The 17,542-nt window shown below is 36.7% G+C and overlaps 2 protein-coding genes across 3 annotated transcripts; both read right to left on the reverse strand.

The window, feature by feature from the left end:
- Positions 1–967: 967 nt before the first annotated feature.
- On the reverse strand, positions 968–1,789 carry LOC118647459. The gene has a single exon (XM_036292477.1). It carries the CDS (start codon positions 1,787–1,789, stop codon positions 968–970), a length of 822 nt encoding a protein of 273 aa, XP_036148370.1.
- Positions 1,790–11,431: 9,642 nt separating this feature from the next.
- LOC118647213 (GATA zinc finger domain-containing protein 13-like) lies at positions 11,432–15,183 on the reverse strand. Of its 2 annotated transcripts, XM_036291630.1 has the most exons (4): positions 15,091–15,181; positions 13,864–14,175; positions 13,518–13,709; positions 13,194–13,285 (listed from the first exon to the last, which is right to left on the reverse strand). In XM_036291630.1, the coding sequence occupies exons 2-4, from the start codon at positions 14,173–14,175 to the stop codon at positions 13,262–13,264; spliced, it is 528 nt and encodes a 175-aa protein (XP_036147523.1). In that variant the 5' UTR covers positions 15,091–15,181; the 3' UTR covers positions 13,194–13,261. The 2 variants fall into 2 exon arrangements, with proteins under 2 accessions (XP_036147522.1, XP_036147523.1); XM_036291629.1 differs by having other exon boundaries at positions 11,432–13,709; positions 15,091–15,183.
- Positions 15,184–17,542: the final 2,359 nt, after the last annotated feature.

The raw sequence follows: 17,542 nt of genomic DNA on the forward strand, positions 1-17,542 counted from the left end.
TCCTCGCATTACTTCGTCCATGAACCTCTGAAAGGTTTGTGCCGCATTGCGCAGTCCGAATGTCATAAACGGAAACTCGAAAAGGCCAAAAGGCGTGATTATTGCTGTCTTTGGGATGTCGTCTTCCTTGACGGGTATTTGTTGATATGCACGCACAAGATCGATGGTGGAAAAGATGGTTGCCCCGTGAAGGAATTGTACGCAGTCCTGTAGAAATGGAATTGGGTAACGGTCAGGTTCGGTGACGGCGTTGAGTTTACGGTAGTCACCGCATGGTCTCCAGTTGCCGGATTTCTTTGCTACGAAGTGTAACGGGCTTGCCCACGGACTTTTGGATGGGCGGCACAGTCCCTGCTGCAGCATGAATTGAAATTCGAGCTTGGCTGCCTTGAGTTTGTCTGGCGCGAGGCGGCGGGGGCGCGCGAAAATTGGCTGTCCCTTCGTGGTAATGGCGTGGGTGACGGTATGTTCTGTCGGCCCCGTCCGAGATATTGAGCTCCGCGTGATCTCTGGAAACTCGGTGAGCAGGTCATCGAACGCAGTGCCGAGTTTGAGGCGTGGGACCTGTAAGGCTGCAATGATACCTACGCGGGCTGGCACTTTAAGGTTAGTAAGCTGCCGTCGACCAACCTTTTTCCCCTGATATCTACGAGGAGGTTGAAATGCGATAGAAAGTCTGTACCTAAAATGGGTTTGTTGACCTCTGCTAGCAAAAATAGCCACTGGAAAACTCTGCGTAATCCCAGGTCCAAGTGGACGAGTCTTTGTCCGTGTGTAGGGATGGGCGTGCCGTTTGCGGCGCTCAGCGTGAGGCTGGGTGGGCTGTGCCGGAATCTAGGCGGCGCCGGAATGACGGAAACGTCGGCTCCTGTGTCGACTAAAAATCTCCTTCCGGTGTGACGATCCGTGACGAAAAGGCGGCGTAACACTGCGTCCGGGGCGCCTGCCGCAGATAACACCCCGGGTCCTAGTTTTCCTTTTGGTTGGTCGTCTTGTCCAACCAGTCGCAGGGCGTAGTGCATCTCTTGGCCTCCCTACCAAAACGTTGGTGATACCAACAGATTTTCGCGCTTGGTGAAGCTGACCTGATGTGAGGCCTGCTGGTGGACCTCCTCCGGTAGCGTCGCGGGGATGCGTCTCGTCTCCGAGTCTCGATGCGATCAACTCTTTTAATTAACTCGCAGAGTTGATTTTCTAGTGAGGTGGCGGTGGAAGTCGCGGGGACTAGGTCCAGGTTGGAAATGCTAGGGGATGCGATGTCGTGTACGCGATCTGCCATGGTCGCTAGCTTGTCGAGTGGATCTTGACTGATGGAGAGTATCGTCTGCGTGCTAGTGGGAAGGCGTTGTAACCAGAACGATTTGAGTAGTTCTTCGGAAATCTTGTTTTCCGCGAGGTCTCTCATGTGCTTGAGTAGACGAGATGGTCGCTTATCGCCGAGCTCGGTTTGGTTAAGGAGCGTTTTAAGGCGTTTCTCCTCGCTATCTTGAAACTCAGTCAATATTCGTGTTTTTAGAGTCTCGTATTTATTATCCGTCGGTGGATTGGTTACGATATCGCTTACCTCGTGCAGTACGGTCGCATCAAGCGCTTGCACGGCGTGGTAGAACTTCGTAAGATCCTGTGTTATCCCACTGGTGGCGAACTGCGCCTTCATTTGGATGAACCATATCGCCGGCTTTTCCTTGCTAAATTGCGGTGGCCGTATACTGATGCGTCCGATCTGATGGTCGTTAGTCGCGCTGGGCGCGGTGTTCTGCGAATTGTTAGTCGTGTCACTCTCGGCCATCGTGGCGTGGAAAATACACCGATGCCGAGATGCGTCGAAAGGTGAGACGGTGCACTCGCGTTTGACGAAACGAGAACGTGAAAGGCGCGGGTTATAATGCGGACACGTGCGCAACGCGGGTTAATGGCGGTGAGGCACGCTTAAAACGTGGCCTCGTTCTTGTCGGACTCGCGTCCGTTGCATTTGAGTTGTATCAGTCTTTGCCCGGATCACGTCGGGGTCACCAATGTGGGGATAGCGACGGCTATGCAGTTCCCAACTACTGCGGCTGATGTTGAAGTAAGGCAAAAATGAAGAAGCTCGGAATTAGAGGTACACAAGTTCTCCTTTATTATCTATCCTGAACGCCCAGCAGCGCGCGCGACGACTAGACTAGAAAAGAAGTAATGGCAACTGCTGAGCTGTAAAATACAATGACGGTAGCGACTCAGCGTCGTCTGCTATCTGGGGAATGTACGTTGGTAGTACTGTGTTAGGCTCCACAGCGGTTCCCACAGTGTCCCCACCTGTTTTGTCTTTCCGACGAGTTTATGTTTGCTAGGTTGCACGATTTCGCAAGAGATTCTTTATCCAAGGTAATGTTTCCCTTATGTCATGCAATATTGATATTTATATTGAATACATTACTACAAATACTTACAAAACTAAATTATGTAATATTTTTTTATATATGTAATGATTTCCATAAAAGTCTTGTTAATAAATTTGAGGTTATCTTGGTTGCTGCTGAGATCTCAGAAAGAACTTATACGATGAATAATATTGTCATTACCTACTAACAAATATTGATAACATAAATCGTAAGCGGTTAATGTTTGTGCATTAATGAACAACAGGGCTGACGAAGCATGTCTCGCAAATTAATTATTTTTCTATATCTTATAATCAAAGATGGGGTGAGGAGGGAAAGAGAGATAAAGAGAAAAGGTTTCGAGCCACGCTCCATCAGCTCTGTTGTTTATTAATGCACAAACATTAATCGCTTACGATTTATGTTATCAATATTTGTTAGTCATGATAATATTATTCGACCATATAAGTTTTTTCTGAGATTTCAGCGGCAACAAAGATAATCTCAAATTTATTAACAAGACTTATGAAAAATTATTACATATATATCAAAAAATTATTACAATATTTTATAATAATTCTAACTGTACGTTATTAGAATTATGTTCTATTATTTGTAGGAAGCAGCCGAAGAACTGTCGAGGTGTCACAAATTAGTTTTATATCCGGACGATACAAAACTGGATAAAATTAAATATTAAGGACCAGTTAATGAAATATTTGATTTTCCAAGCGTGATTTTCCTCCAATTTAATGTAATCTGTATCTTCATTCCAAGGTACGTCTAATACCATTGTTATTTTATATTTTATATGAATAAAATTTAAGCAAAATTGGAATTGTATTCCTAAAAATAATTACAGATCTCTATTTAAGAATGACAAATAAAATTATTTTCTAAATTATAAATTTTATTATGATATTTGCTATTATAAATGTAAGCAGAGATTAACTTAAACAATGGATTATTATTACTAATATTGATAACAAATTGTAAGCGGTTAATGTTTGTGCATTAATGAACAATAGGGCTGATGAAGCATGTCTTGCAAATTAATTATTTCTATATCTTCTAATTGAAGATGAGGCGAGAGGGGAGAGAGAGATAGAGAGAGAGAAAAGGTTGCGAGTCACACTCCATCAGCTCTGTTGTTTATTAATGCACAAACATTAACCGCTTACGATTTATGTTATCAATATTTGTTAGTCATGACAATATTATTTACCATATAAGTTCTTTCTGAGATCTCAACGGCAACAAAGATAATCTCGAATTTATTAACAAGACTTATGAAAAATTATTACATATATCAAAAAATTATTACATAATTTAATTTTATAAGTATTCTAACTGTACGTTATCAGAATTATGTTCTATTATTTGTAGGAAGCAGCCGAAGAACTGCCGAGGTGTCTCAAATTAGTTTTATATCCGGACGATATAAAACCGGATAAAAATATTAAGGACCAGTTAAGGAAATATTTGATTTTTTCAGCGTAATTGATTGTAATATTGTTTTGTAATATGGTTGATTGCAATATTGTTTTGTAGATTAAAATGAAATAATAAATTTATTTCAAAGTTGCATAAAAAAATTCTTTTTTAATAAAATTCCACGGATACGCCTATCTAACCTATAAATCTGATCCGATGTGAGCGCGCGCGCATAGGCGTGTAAATGTATGCGTGCATATACATGATCGACCGTTCTCTGACGATTCCCATACTATACAGATACTGCGGGATATTCGCAGGTACGTACTATGCCATAGGAGAAACGAGACATAGGAAGATACTTAGTTTGTACTGTAGTATATCTCAGTACGAAGCTCGATTGTTCTCAGTATCTACGCAATCTACTGTTCCGATATCCTGCGGAACGTTCTCAGAATCCACGTGTGCTATGTGGGAAATAGATCGCAATTTCCATCAAATTATTAAGGTTATGGAAAAAGATAAATTTAACAATGAAATTAAAAAGTAAATAAATTGAGTGGCACCCGTTTGGCCACGTCAATATTGGCCACGGTCCCGATTGACCACGTCAATATTGACCACGATCCCGATTGACCACAGGGTGGATTGGCCACGTCAATATTGCCCACGTCAATATTGACCACTCGTTATTATTGACCATGTCATTATTGCCCACGCGTCAATATTGGCCACGTCACTATTGGCCACGCGTCATTATTGGCCACGCGTCAATATTGACCACGTCAATATTGACCACGTCAATATTGACCACGTCATTATTGACCACGCGTCAATATTGCTCACGTCATTATTGCCCACGTCACTATTGCCTACGCGTCAATATTGGCCACGTCATTATTGCCCACGCGTCAATATTGACCACGTCACTATTGGCCACGCGTCAATATTGCCCACGTCAATATTGACCACGCGTCAATATTGTCAACGTCAATATTAATCCTTTTTTTTAAATTTGTTTGTATGTTATGAAATGTTATTAAAAAAGTTTCTGAGTGATCCAAATTTATTGAAACAGTGAAACATTTTATTTTGTTCGTAGAAGTTAGCCAAAATTTGGTTAGGTCTGTCAAAACTCTATACAAAATTGCATAGGTATTTTCCCTTCTAAAATATTGAATAATTTCAGACATAAGATATGTTTTCAGACAAATATTGATAAACAAATACATTCACATGAAATTATAATTTGTGTATCCCTTGTAAAAAGCATGTTTTCTAAATATATGTCATAATATATGTTAAATGTATGTTATATCTTATAGCATTAGTATAAAGCCCTATTCATAAGTGAAAAATATGCTGCTGTTAATATATTATTGCATACATTAGAGTACATTTACTCTTTGATGCATACGTAATCAATATTTTTGAAATATAACTTGATGATACGTATATATAAACAAATAACTATAGATCAATGATTTTGACGACATTACAAGGTTATATTTAATATATGGTTAATTACCATATATTATTGTATACATTAGAATACATTGACTCTCTGATGCATACATGACTAATATTCTTGAAATACAACTTATTACATATGTATAAACAAATAATTACAGATTGATGATTACAACGACATTACAAAATTTTATACATGGATACATAATGTTGATGATTAACTGAGTAAATTAACTGTCTAACATATACATATACATAAACACATTTTTTTAAATATAACATATTAGTAAGTATACACAAATAATTAACTAAGAAATGACGATTTCCATGACACTATATCATTTTACAGTGACATGTGATTTGTTAGGAATTTTATTTATTTACATAATTTTAATCATATATTTAATGTAACAAGCATACATTAAAAAAAATTTTAAACACAACAATATAAAATAATACAATTTACAAAAATAATAGTAATTTAAAAATTTAACTTAGTCCAATTAATTAAACCATTTTACTTAATTGTAAATATGTATATCCTGGACAACTTGTAAGTAAAATGCATAACCGGGTAAAATAGCACATTGAATAGACATAGATTCAATAAAATTTTCTTCATGAATTTTCCCAAGCTGAACATTGAAATTTTTAATATTTAGAGATTATTTCAATGTTGTAATAACCATGCAAACAGCACTTGTTCACAGTAGTATTTATATAATCTAATTTAGAAAGCCTCAACCCGAGAACATTGATTCATACAATATCTTACGCTTTCATACTAATTTCTTTTTAAACATGAAATATCAAGATTTGGCTAGTTAATCTGTCAGATTAGTTGCATTCATTAGTATTAGAACTTGTATTGGTCTCAACAAATGGTTAATAATGTAATGCAAGGAGTGTATAACAATGCACTCTTTCACTTTGTAAAATAAGCAACACATACATATGTTAAAAATATAACTTCAATACACATAAATTTGTTGATAAAATTAAAATATAAAGGTGTTGCTTCTTCAATTAAAATCGAGTAAAATTTGAAGAGAATTAATAATTAAGTTTCAGTGATAACAATTTGTTGTTGTTAAAATATCTTTATTTTACTTATGTAACTGCATTCCTTAGTTTTATCTGCACAATTTACTTCGCAAAATAAAGTATAGTCATAAACTAAGTTACATCAGCAACATTAAAAATAAAATCACATAAATTTGATTAAATTTTAGAATTATACGCAATATATAACATAACACTTTGCATCTTACACTCATTCACTGAATCACAAATATGCACGAATTAAAAACAAATGTGATTATCTAAACATATGTTACAAGAAAGAAAGTTATATTTTTTCTTCAATAAATACAAATAATTAGTCAAGCTGTAATGTTGATGACTTCGTTACATTGCACAAGATTCAGATAGCGGAGACAATAATGATGATCTCATGCTGAAATGAATCCCATGTATTGTAACTGCATGGATCCTTTTGTAATTCCTGTTGCCACTTCTTTAATATTATTTAAATTAACACAGTTGTGAATACCAATTCACCTCACTTGTGACAATCACACAATATATATTTAATAAAATGCAAATATAATTTTAAAAACATAAAGCACGGCACTTCAATTACTACCAATTTCGATAATTATTTAGTTTAAACACATCACCTCAAATATCTCAAGATATTAATCGTTAAAGTTGGCGAATATTCAGGTTATGAAACCTGTCATACCGACGAAACGTAACGACATGAGATCATGCTCCGCGACCACGTGCGCACGCTCGGTGACCACATACACTCTATGATCATTGGCCTGTCCTTTGGTCTGTTCTTTCTAGTGTAACGTCCCAGCGTCCGGAAAATTTTGTCCAAAAGTTTTCTCGCAAAACTTGTCCGGATGCACGCGCGCTGAGTTACCTTACTCAGTAATGCGTTTCTATGGCTCATTCTTACTTTCGTTTAAGTCGTCATTATATAATAATAATTCAAATATTAAGCACTTAATCGTACTTTAAAATTACGTACATATATATATCAAAACCATATATTACATATACATATACTTTAAGTTATATCTAACATTATTTTAACTCTCTTATCGGTACGAACGCATAGGCAATCGGATCGTTTAAACTTCTAAATTCTCACTCTCGTATTGCTTATGAGTTCGTCGAGGATTAATTAACTGTAAGATAAATAAAAACCGGATACTTGTAAAGGCCCCTGCACGTGCACTGTCGGATGATTAAAGAAATGATATCTCGTCAACTGAATCCTCAAAGATTCAAACCGAACGTTTCTAAAACAAAATCTGCTATTATCAACACGACCGCGACAGGATGTCGCGCCTAAAGAAATACAATACGAAATTAATCCGCGTAATATCCGGACTGCGTGTCGGAAGATCAGGTGAACCATAGCTAGGCATTTAACATAAACAGTCCGTAAGATATCCATTTCACGTTGGCGACGAGATGTCGCGCCCAAGAAATAATTAAGATTGATAAACCGGCGAGATATTTGGTAGTGAAAGCGATCCTAGCCGAAAAATATTCCGGATCAAATGATCGACGAAATCCTAGATGAGATATCTCCAATAAACATCCGCACACGTGCAAACGATCTCACGCGCCTTATCAGCGGCCCCCGAAACTCGGTTCCCGCCAAGCCGCCGAATCACTCCCACTCTTACCGACTCTTGCGCGTGTTCCCTACTCCGGAGCGCTAACAGCCGCTGAGTGCAGCGCCGATTTTGCTCGATCTCTTTGTCCGCGTCCTATTTAAATCCGCGCACAGAAGCCGGATCATCATTATTTTTTCGACACTTGTTCAGCATACTTATTCAGCGATTAGTTCAGTCACTAGTTCTCAGTCACGCGTCACTCTTTAATCTTCAAGTTACTGTAAATTTGCAACCTCTCTCCTACAGCTTCGCGATCAACTCATTGTCACTTAAGTCAAACAGTGCGTGCTCCGACAGACTGCCATCATCAACACATCTCTGCGATCGACCACCTTCAACCGTCAACCTACATCAACCATCTAATTGTTACTGGACCGAGCTATTGCTTCAAACTATATTATAACTCGTGAGTACTGATTAATTATTGTTTAGTTTCGCTCCCTAGAATATTTTCCGATATTTTCATAAATTGAACTGCGCCATATTATAAGGAATCCTTTCGATAATAAGGACTATAAAAATTAATTGTCGATCCACTTCCAAATAATTGTGAAACAACTCCTCTAGGTACAACTCTCTCCCCTCCCTTTTGCCGCGATGAATTCTACAACACCTAAAGTGAGTAGGCTCAATGATTGAAATATCGTCGGTGAAATTGGAAAAGCCGGTATATTCGTGCTCAACAAAACCATAGATTCCGCTAGCGAGCATTCTATTGCTCACCAGCAATATAAGTAAACAAAACCATAGATTCCGCTAGCGAGCATTCTATTGCTCGCCAGCGATATAAGTGAACAAAACCGTAGATTCCGCTAGCGAGCATTCTATCGCTTGCCAGCGATATAAGTTAGTTAATTATTCACAAGCACGAATATACTCGACGGCCCTAATTTCCTTTGACGCAGAAAAATGCTTAACTAAGCGTTCAAGCGTTTATTTGTAGACCAAGAAGAATCGCCATCGCGCTGGAAAAAGGAAAAGGGAAAAGATCCTTAAAGCTCAACAAAAAGCCCTAGAGCGGGCTTTCGAGGAAATTGAGAATTTCGTGGGCTACCCGCTGGAACACACCCCCTTCCTCCTCCAGTCACAGACGCTCCGCCAGGAAGAGCAATCTCTTCCATTGATTTGTTCCAAGAAGACACCGTCCCTCTGGAAAATTATAACCAGTTAACGTCCAACGCGCCTGAAATAATTACACTCAGCGATTCTAACGACGATCCCCCAGAGCTAGAGCCTTTAGATCCAACAGCAGAATATAATAGCGATACAGTAGCACAAATCATTATATTTCCGCCCGAAAATTAAGCGATATTTGTAATAAATACTATACATTGTTTTATTAATAAATATATACATATATACGTCCAGATTTCTTATACTTAATCTTAAGGTCACACTAACCAAACCCCACAAGGTTTTCCATCGGCAACAAGCTCTCGCCATACCCGAGTAGAGTCCGTGTAAGCGGGCTGCCCGAAATTCGAAAGGAGAGCTCCCGCGTCGGTCAGGCGACCGAGGCGTCGCGACGCACACATTGAGAAGAAATATCCCTAGACCCGGACGTTACACTAGTTGCACTGTTGCACTGATGCAATAAGTTAGAATGAGAAAAAATATTGGCTGCGTTCCGATATTTGCTGTCGGTACTGAAAATCTACAGTATGGGTGCGTTTTTAAATTCGCAACGGATGCACTGGAGTGTTTTTCTATCTTTGTTCAACTTTCCGTAAGTAACAAAGATGGAATGACACAGTGCGAAACGGACACAGTAACAAACGGACACAGACCAAATGCGCACAGAGCGAAACGAACACAGTGCGAAACGGACACAGACCAAATGCGCACACTGCACATGCGCACGGACCAAATGCATACACGGAAAGTCGCAAACCCATGTGATGCAGTGAATGCTTTGCACGCACGCACGTACGCACACACACACACACACACACACGCGCGCGCGCGCGCGCGGGGGGGTGCAAGGGGGGCCTTCGGCCCCCCTCCCGCACCCACCCCGTCCAAGTCGCTAACCTATGTGGACTTTACTCTGTTTGCAATGTACATGGATTGCATTTGGTCCGTGCGCACGTGCAGTGTGCGCATTTGGTCTATGTCCGTTTCGCACTGTGTCCGTTTCGCTCTGTGCGCATTTGATCTGTGTCCATTTCGCACTGTGTCCATTTCGCTCTGTGCGCATTTGGTCTGTGTCCGTTTGTTACTGTGTCCGTTTGTTACTGTGTCCGTTTATTACTGTGTCCGTTTGTTACTATGTCCGTTTCACTCAGCCTGCTGTGTCCGTTTATTACTGTGCGCATCTGGGACGCTCCCGATTAGTGCACCTAAAAACAAAAAACAAATTAGTAACAAACAAATAAATTAATATATACACAAGTTAGAACAAGAGCGTGTAACGAAGCGACCACTGTCAGAAGAATCCGACGATCTCGATGTTACGACCCAAGGCGAAACTATCCCGCAGTGACGGAGAAGAAGAAAGAGCCAGCTGATAAATGAAAAAGGAATGCGACATATTTCTCGCATCCAAGCAATACTGTCAGATCAGGCGCAAACTAACTGGCTGACTGGTAAGATGGAAGAACAAAAAATGAAAGTAATCATGGACACACGCGGTGAATTTAACGTGATCACCAGCGAGGCTGTAGAGATGATCGAAAAAAATGGAACGAGACTCCCGCGAACAACGGACTCAAAAAACATCTCGGCGTACTTAAAACGCGAAAAGCGAACGACCATTGAAGCGGTGACCGTCCAAGTTGAAATATTCTCAAGAACCTTAAGTGTCGAAGCCATGATACTGGAAGGAAAAAAACCAATCTTATTGATAGCCAGAAACTCAAGAAAAGAACTTGCTAACTTGATCCGACAACCAGCGTCCAAAGAACCGAGTCTAAAGAGATGGGAAAAGGCGAACCCGTACGAAAAAAAATTATAAGAGAATTATTTAAAAAATATTGAAAAACTTCTGAGAATAATATAGGAAATCTATTGAAATACTATTGAAAAATATTGGAATACTACTGTGTTCTTATTACAATACTATTAGAAAACTACTGAGAGCCTATACGTTAAGTATAGTATTATTCCTAATAGTATTTTCGTCGACAACTACTGAATTCTGATACCAAAACTATTTGTGAAATATTCGAACAAAATTTGTTTTTACATTTCAGTGATAAAGAACGAAACTTCTAACAAATTTGTGATGCATAAAAAACATCTTTCGAGTAAATTTCTCCCTAAATTTTCTTGAGCTCTTATTTTTATTTCAACTTTTCCTTTTCCATAAAAAAACTTTTTTTTTAATATAAATTTTAACTGTAAGTAAACATAAGAAATAATCTATAAAAAAAATGTGGATTTATAATTAAAATGTCTAAAAACTTTAAATTTTTGTAATATTTTTTTATTTTAAATACAATATATAACTTTTTAGTCATATTTTTTGCAAGAAACATATACATGTGTACATATAAAAGAACAAAATTTTAACTCATAAAGAATTACATTATGATAAATTTAATAAACAGTAAATTATTTAATCAATTTCTACTGTATTTACCAAAGGCACGATATATAACTTATTTTCTTTATAAGGGATATTACAACATTTTTTATCAAAATTTGATGGAAAACAAGAAATATCATTGTTTGTTTTACGTGCTATAAATGAAAACATTTTTGTTGATATACATTTGTGTTTACAAAGTTCTTCGTCCATTATTTGTAATTTTTTACCAAGGACAACATAGTATATTTCTTGTAGTTCTGATGTATTAATTAAGATTAGATCTGAAATTACTATTAATTCTTTATTATTTAATAGAACTGTACTATTATTTCTTTTAATAAGACGAGAATATTTGTAACTATGATAAAGAGTATTTTTATAAGAAAATCTTTGAAATGATTTTACTTCTTGTGTAATTGTTTGCTGTAATAATTCCTCAATCAACAGTTTTTGAGACAATGACAAAGTTATATTTACAGGTTTCCCAAATATTCTCAAATCATCTCCATATTTTATACATTTTAAAATTTTAGTTTCTTTCATTATATATTGAAACACTTTCTTTCCTTGTCTACTACAATTAGACCTACTAAAGATATCTGAATTTTGTTTAATATATCTTATTCTGGAATAAATTGTACAAATTTGTAGTGATATACATTGACTTCCATGAAACATCTTTGCTATTATACCATTAAAGTGTTCAAACGGAAATGCTGACCATGCCCATACGGCACCGTATTTTTTCACATAATCTGGCAAATGAAGCATCATATGTAAGTTATATTTCATATATTCTTTTCCATAGAGTAACTCGACATTTAAAACAAATTCATAAAGTGCTATTTTCGCTTTATCAAACTCGTTATCTGTAAATTTTGTTTTGGAAAAAATATAAATGCTATATACAAATAGTAACCAATGTTTAATATATTTTCGTGGCATTATATCATTCAAGCAAATAAGCGAATAATACAATAAGAAAGATTTCCATTCGTTTGCTTTCCATTTTGTATTTTTCACAGATTGTGGCGTTCTTATAATTTCACAAGGAGGTCGTATAGCTAGTAATTTATTATTGAATTCAGTAACTTTTAAGCCTAAGTACCAATCTTTATTATTATTAACTGAGTCAAACCACAATGTTCCAAATAATTTTGTCACGCCTAATAAAACTGAATGCATATATTCTGGTGGAAAAGAATGAATAATATGACACGTACTTAAAAGCATTATTACTGAAGAACCTTTAACACCTTTTACTGGTCTTCCTTCATTATTAGCTCTTTCAATATGTTTATAATGTTGCTTTATGTTTCGTAACATGCTTTTATTACCAGAATATATACGTGTTTGACCTCTTCCAATTAAAGTTTGTTCTCCTTTATGGAAACAATATGAACATCCATATGCACCATTAAATTGCTTCATGTTTTGAATAAGTGGTCTAGCTATTGTATCTACAGCTGCAAGAAGTGTATAAACTTTTACGAGTATGGGTTCCTTGTGTTTATATGGAACACACCAGAATCCATTTGTTTCTAATTCTAAAAGTTCGTCTATGAATGGACGAAGAAACAAATTCATTGGTGGTTTATGGTTATAAAACCATAATCCACAAAGCAAAATGTTATCTCTTCTAACTCGATATGGTAATTCATTTATACATACTTGAATCGGCCATATAGTGTATGTGGACGAATTAAATATTTCTACACCATCTGTGTTCCACTGAATAGTAATATCGTTATCACATATAACTTTTTGTTCTTTTAACTTACGATAAAGTTTTCCATCTACAATATCACTTTCAATGAGATTATTTTTTCTAAATTGTGTAAATAATTTAGTTTTTAATAACTCGATCAACTGCGACTTCAATGAAAAATGATAAAAATAGTTAAAATTTCTTTGTAATTGGTTTTGTTCATAACGTTTTCGACAGTTATTACATTCAGTAATAGTATCACAATGAAATGTCAATATAATAAAGCACGTTGGACAAAAATAATATTTACAGAAAACTACCTTTGGAAAAAATTGTAGAAAATGATACTTTGAGGAATATACCCTATAAGGCAAATGAGAATCAATAATTTGAAGTAAAGCTTGTAATGCAGAATCAGTCAATTTGTTTTGAATTGCCATACTCATTATCATCAATTGACTTTCTTCTTTACTTAAATCACATCCTTCATATATAGACAATCGTGTAGGTTCCTGCAAGAAAATATGTATTTACGGAGTGTCTGCTAATATAATTATATTTCCGATCATACTTTGCAGACAAAGAGTATCGAATTTCTTTTTTTATTAAATGATAAATTATAATATTGCATATTTTTGTTAGAAATAAATAAAATTGTAAAGTTACTTGTGAGTATTCTTGATATTCATCATGGTTCTCACTTTCTTCACTATCAGAACTATTATCATCTTCATAAAGCTCTCCATTATCGTCAAAATAATAAATTTCATTATTGTCATTTTTATTATCAAAACAATCATTATTTTCAGATTCATTTTCAGATTGATAATCTTGTTCATTTTTATCTTCTTTAGACTTATTATTTTCATTGTTAAGTCCAGAATAATGGTGATTCATGTTTTCTTTTTCGAAAGATTCTTGGAAAGAATGTTCTTGGATAATAACATCATTTTGTTCATGATCACATTCTTGATCCATCTACAAATGTATATATGTGTAATTAGTTGATGTTTACAGTTAATACAGTTGTAATTTGACATTACTAATTCAAATATATATAAGTATACAAAACTAAGGGCCACCACACAAGCTTTTCCATAAAGCGTTACGTTACGTTGAATACTCTATATAAACCTAAGCTCATATTGAAAATTTAACTTAAATCAACGTACAAAGAAAGAGTGAGTCCCAGATGCGCACAGATGGAAACGGAGACCACTAATCAAATTCTATAAATTTATCCTAATTCTAACTAACTCAGTTAGTTCTGATTGGTGTCCGCTTCGATCTATGTGCATCTGGGATGCTCCCCAAAGAAATCCTTAACGTATATTCTTAAGTTAAGGATTTCTTTGTGTGTTAACTTGAGTTTATTTTTAATCCTGCATTAAGCACAATATTTTTTATCCACAAATGGTCGCAATGTGCATATAATTTAAAATTTCTATTTGATTGATAAATCTTATATTAAACTTTAAAATAGTAAAAAACAATTGACGAATATTAGGATTAATAAAAAAATGTTTACTGTGTGAAAACGGTGATGCATTTAGCCTAAACGAGTATCCAATACAGATATTGCGCCAAATGCAGGGCTAAGTACAAGTCAAAGTTTAAGATCAGTATGTAAGATCACTTGATGTATCGCCTTACGGAAGAGCTTGTGCCATGGTCCTAACTTCATTGTTTCAATTATCACTTTCACTTACATTACACTAAAATGTGTAAAGATAGAATTTTGTAAATTATGTCATATGTATTTAACTAAAAATAATTATGTCTTAAAAAATATTAATAACATTAATAATTAAAATTATATATAAGGATCTATACATATTTAATACTGAAGTACAAAATATTACGACAACCATATAACAATAATTATGAATTTACCTGTTTTCCTATTTTCCCTTTTTTGCACTTAATAGACGAGAATATTTTGTTGTTACAGGAATTTCTTCAGAATCGTCTGTCAGATATTTTTTATAAGATCCTCTTTTCCTTTTCGACATTGTGTTGTTGATAAATTACAATATATAAATCTTTAGAAACACAAAATACAAAATTAATTTTACATAAAAAATATCTCGGCACGTGCAATTTCGAAATTTTGAATCGGGTATTTCGATCTTTATTGTCCTTTACTTCCTTATCTTTCGAGAGTAACGGCTCTTCAACTTGTTTTTTACCTCTGTTGTTTATTGTTTGTTTATTGGCGAAATTCGTCAGATTGATGTTTTAGAGTTTAGACTATTATTATCACTCGTCTGTATCTATCTCTATCTATCACTTATATTTGTGTAACACACTGAGGGATTCCAAAAAATATAATCGTCGTAAGTAACGTACGTAATGCTGTTTCTTAAGATTATGAGTAAGACGCAATCCTTCACTGACAACGCAACACTCAATCCTTCTTTATTAACAAACCGATGTACTATTACGTTGTTTGTTGCCGCGCAGTTAAACGTTACCGTGTCGTGTGCATAGACGTCGGATACAGGCAATAGACCAATCACACAGCGACCGAAATCCGAAGGACTGGAAGTGTAAGCTAGTGTAGAGAGTGCTAGGATGCGTTCCGTTTCACGCATGATGCAACATGCATATTGTAATGTCCGGGTCTAGGGATATTTCTTCTCAATGTGTGCGTCGCGACGCCTCGGTCGCCTGACCGACGCGGGGGCTCTCCTTTCGAATTTCGGGCAGCCCGCTTACACGAACTCTACCCGGGTATGGCGAGAGCTTGTTGCCGATGGAAAACCTTGTGGGATTTGGTTAGTATGACCTTGATGTAGTTAAGATTAAGAAACCTGGATATATATATGTATATATTTATTAATAAAACAACGTATAGGATTATTACATGTATCACATAATTTTCTGGCGGAAATATAATAATCTGTGCTACTGCATCGCTATGGTATTCTGTTGTTGGATCTAAAGGTTCCAACTCCGGGGAATCGTGATCGGAATCGCTGAGCGTAATTATTTCAGGCGCGTTGGACGTTAACTGATTATAATTTTCCAAAGGGACGGTGTCTTCTTGGAACAGATCAATGGAAGAGATTGCTCTTCCTGGCGGAGCGTCTGTGACTGGAGGAGGAAGGGGGGTGTGTTCCAGCGGGTAGCCCACGAAATTCTCAATTTCCTCGAAAGCCCGCTCTAGGGCTTTTTGTTGAGCTTTGAGGATCTTTTCCCTTTTCCTTTTTCCAGCGCGGTGGCGATTCTTCTTGATGGTCTACAAATAAACGCTTGGTTAAGCGATTGAACGCTTAGTTAAGCATTTTCTACGTCAAGGGAAATTAGGGCCGTCGAGTATATTCGTGCTTGTGAATGATTAACTAACTTATATCGCTGGCAAGCGATAGAACGCTCGCTAGCGGAATCTACGATTTTGTTCACTTATATCGCTGGCGAGCAATAGAATGCTCGCTAGCGGAATTTATGGTTTTGTTTACTTATATCGCTGGTGAGCAATAGAATGCTCGCTAGCGGAATCTATGATCTTGTTGAGCACGAATATACCGGCTTTTCTAATTTCACCGACGATATTTCAATCATTGAGCCTACTCACTTTAGGTGTTGTAGAATTCATCGCGGGCACAAGGGAGGGGAAAGGGTTGTACCTAGAGGAGTTGTTTCATAATTATTTGGAAGTGGACCGACAATTAATCCTTATCAAAAGGATTCCTTATAATATGGCACAGTTCGATTTCGGAAAATATTCTAGGGAGCGAAAGTAAACAATAATTAATTAGTACTCACGAGTTATAATATAGTTTGAAGCAATAGTTTGGTCCACTAATAATTAGATGGTTGATGTAGGTTGACAGTTGAAGATGATCGTAGAGATATGTCGATGATGGCAGTCTGTCGGAGCACGCACTGGTTAACTTAATTGACAATGAGTTGATCGCGAAACTATACAAGAGAGGTTGCAGATAACTTGAAGATTGAAGAGTGACGCGTGACCGAGAACTAGTGACTGAACTAATAAGTATGCTGAACGAGTGTCGAAAAAATAATGAGTGAATGAATGAATGATCCGGCGTCTGTGCGCGGATTTAAATAGGGCGCGGACAAAGGGATCGAGCAAAATCGGCGCTGCGCTCAGCGGCCGCTAGCGCTCCGGAGTAGGGAACACGCGCGAAGCGCAAAAGTCGGTAAGAGTGGGAGTGATTCGGCGGCTTGGCGGGAACCGAGTTTCGGGGGCCGCTGATAAGGTGCGTGAGACCATCTGCACGTGTGCGGATGTTTATTGGAGATATCTCATCTAGGATTTCGTTGATCATTTGATCCGGAATATTTTTCGGCTAGGATCGCTTTCACTACCGAATATCTT

The sequence above is a fragment of the Monomorium pharaonis genome, chromosome 9 (genome assembly GCF_013373865.1).
Source record: "Monomorium pharaonis isolate MP-MQ-018 chromosome 9, ASM1337386v2, whole genome shotgun sequence".
NCBI classification, from domain to species: Eukaryota; Metazoa; Arthropoda; class Insecta; order Hymenoptera; family Formicidae; genus Monomorium; species Monomorium pharaonis.

Excerpts from the sequence above, each read along its gene's own strand:
- LOC118647459 (XM_036292477.1), bottom strand. The coding sequence starts at position 1,789 with ATGGCCGAGAGTGACACGACTAACAATTCGCAGAACACCGCGCCCAGC.
- LOC118647213 (XM_036291629.1), bottom strand. The coding sequence starts at position 14,175 with ATGGATCAAGAATGTGATCATGAACAAAATGATGTTATTATCCAAGAA. Across the intron at positions 13,710-13,863 it reads AATATCAAGAATACTCACAA|GAACCTACACGATTGTCTAT; the intron begins GTAACTTTACAA and ends ATTTTCTTGCAG.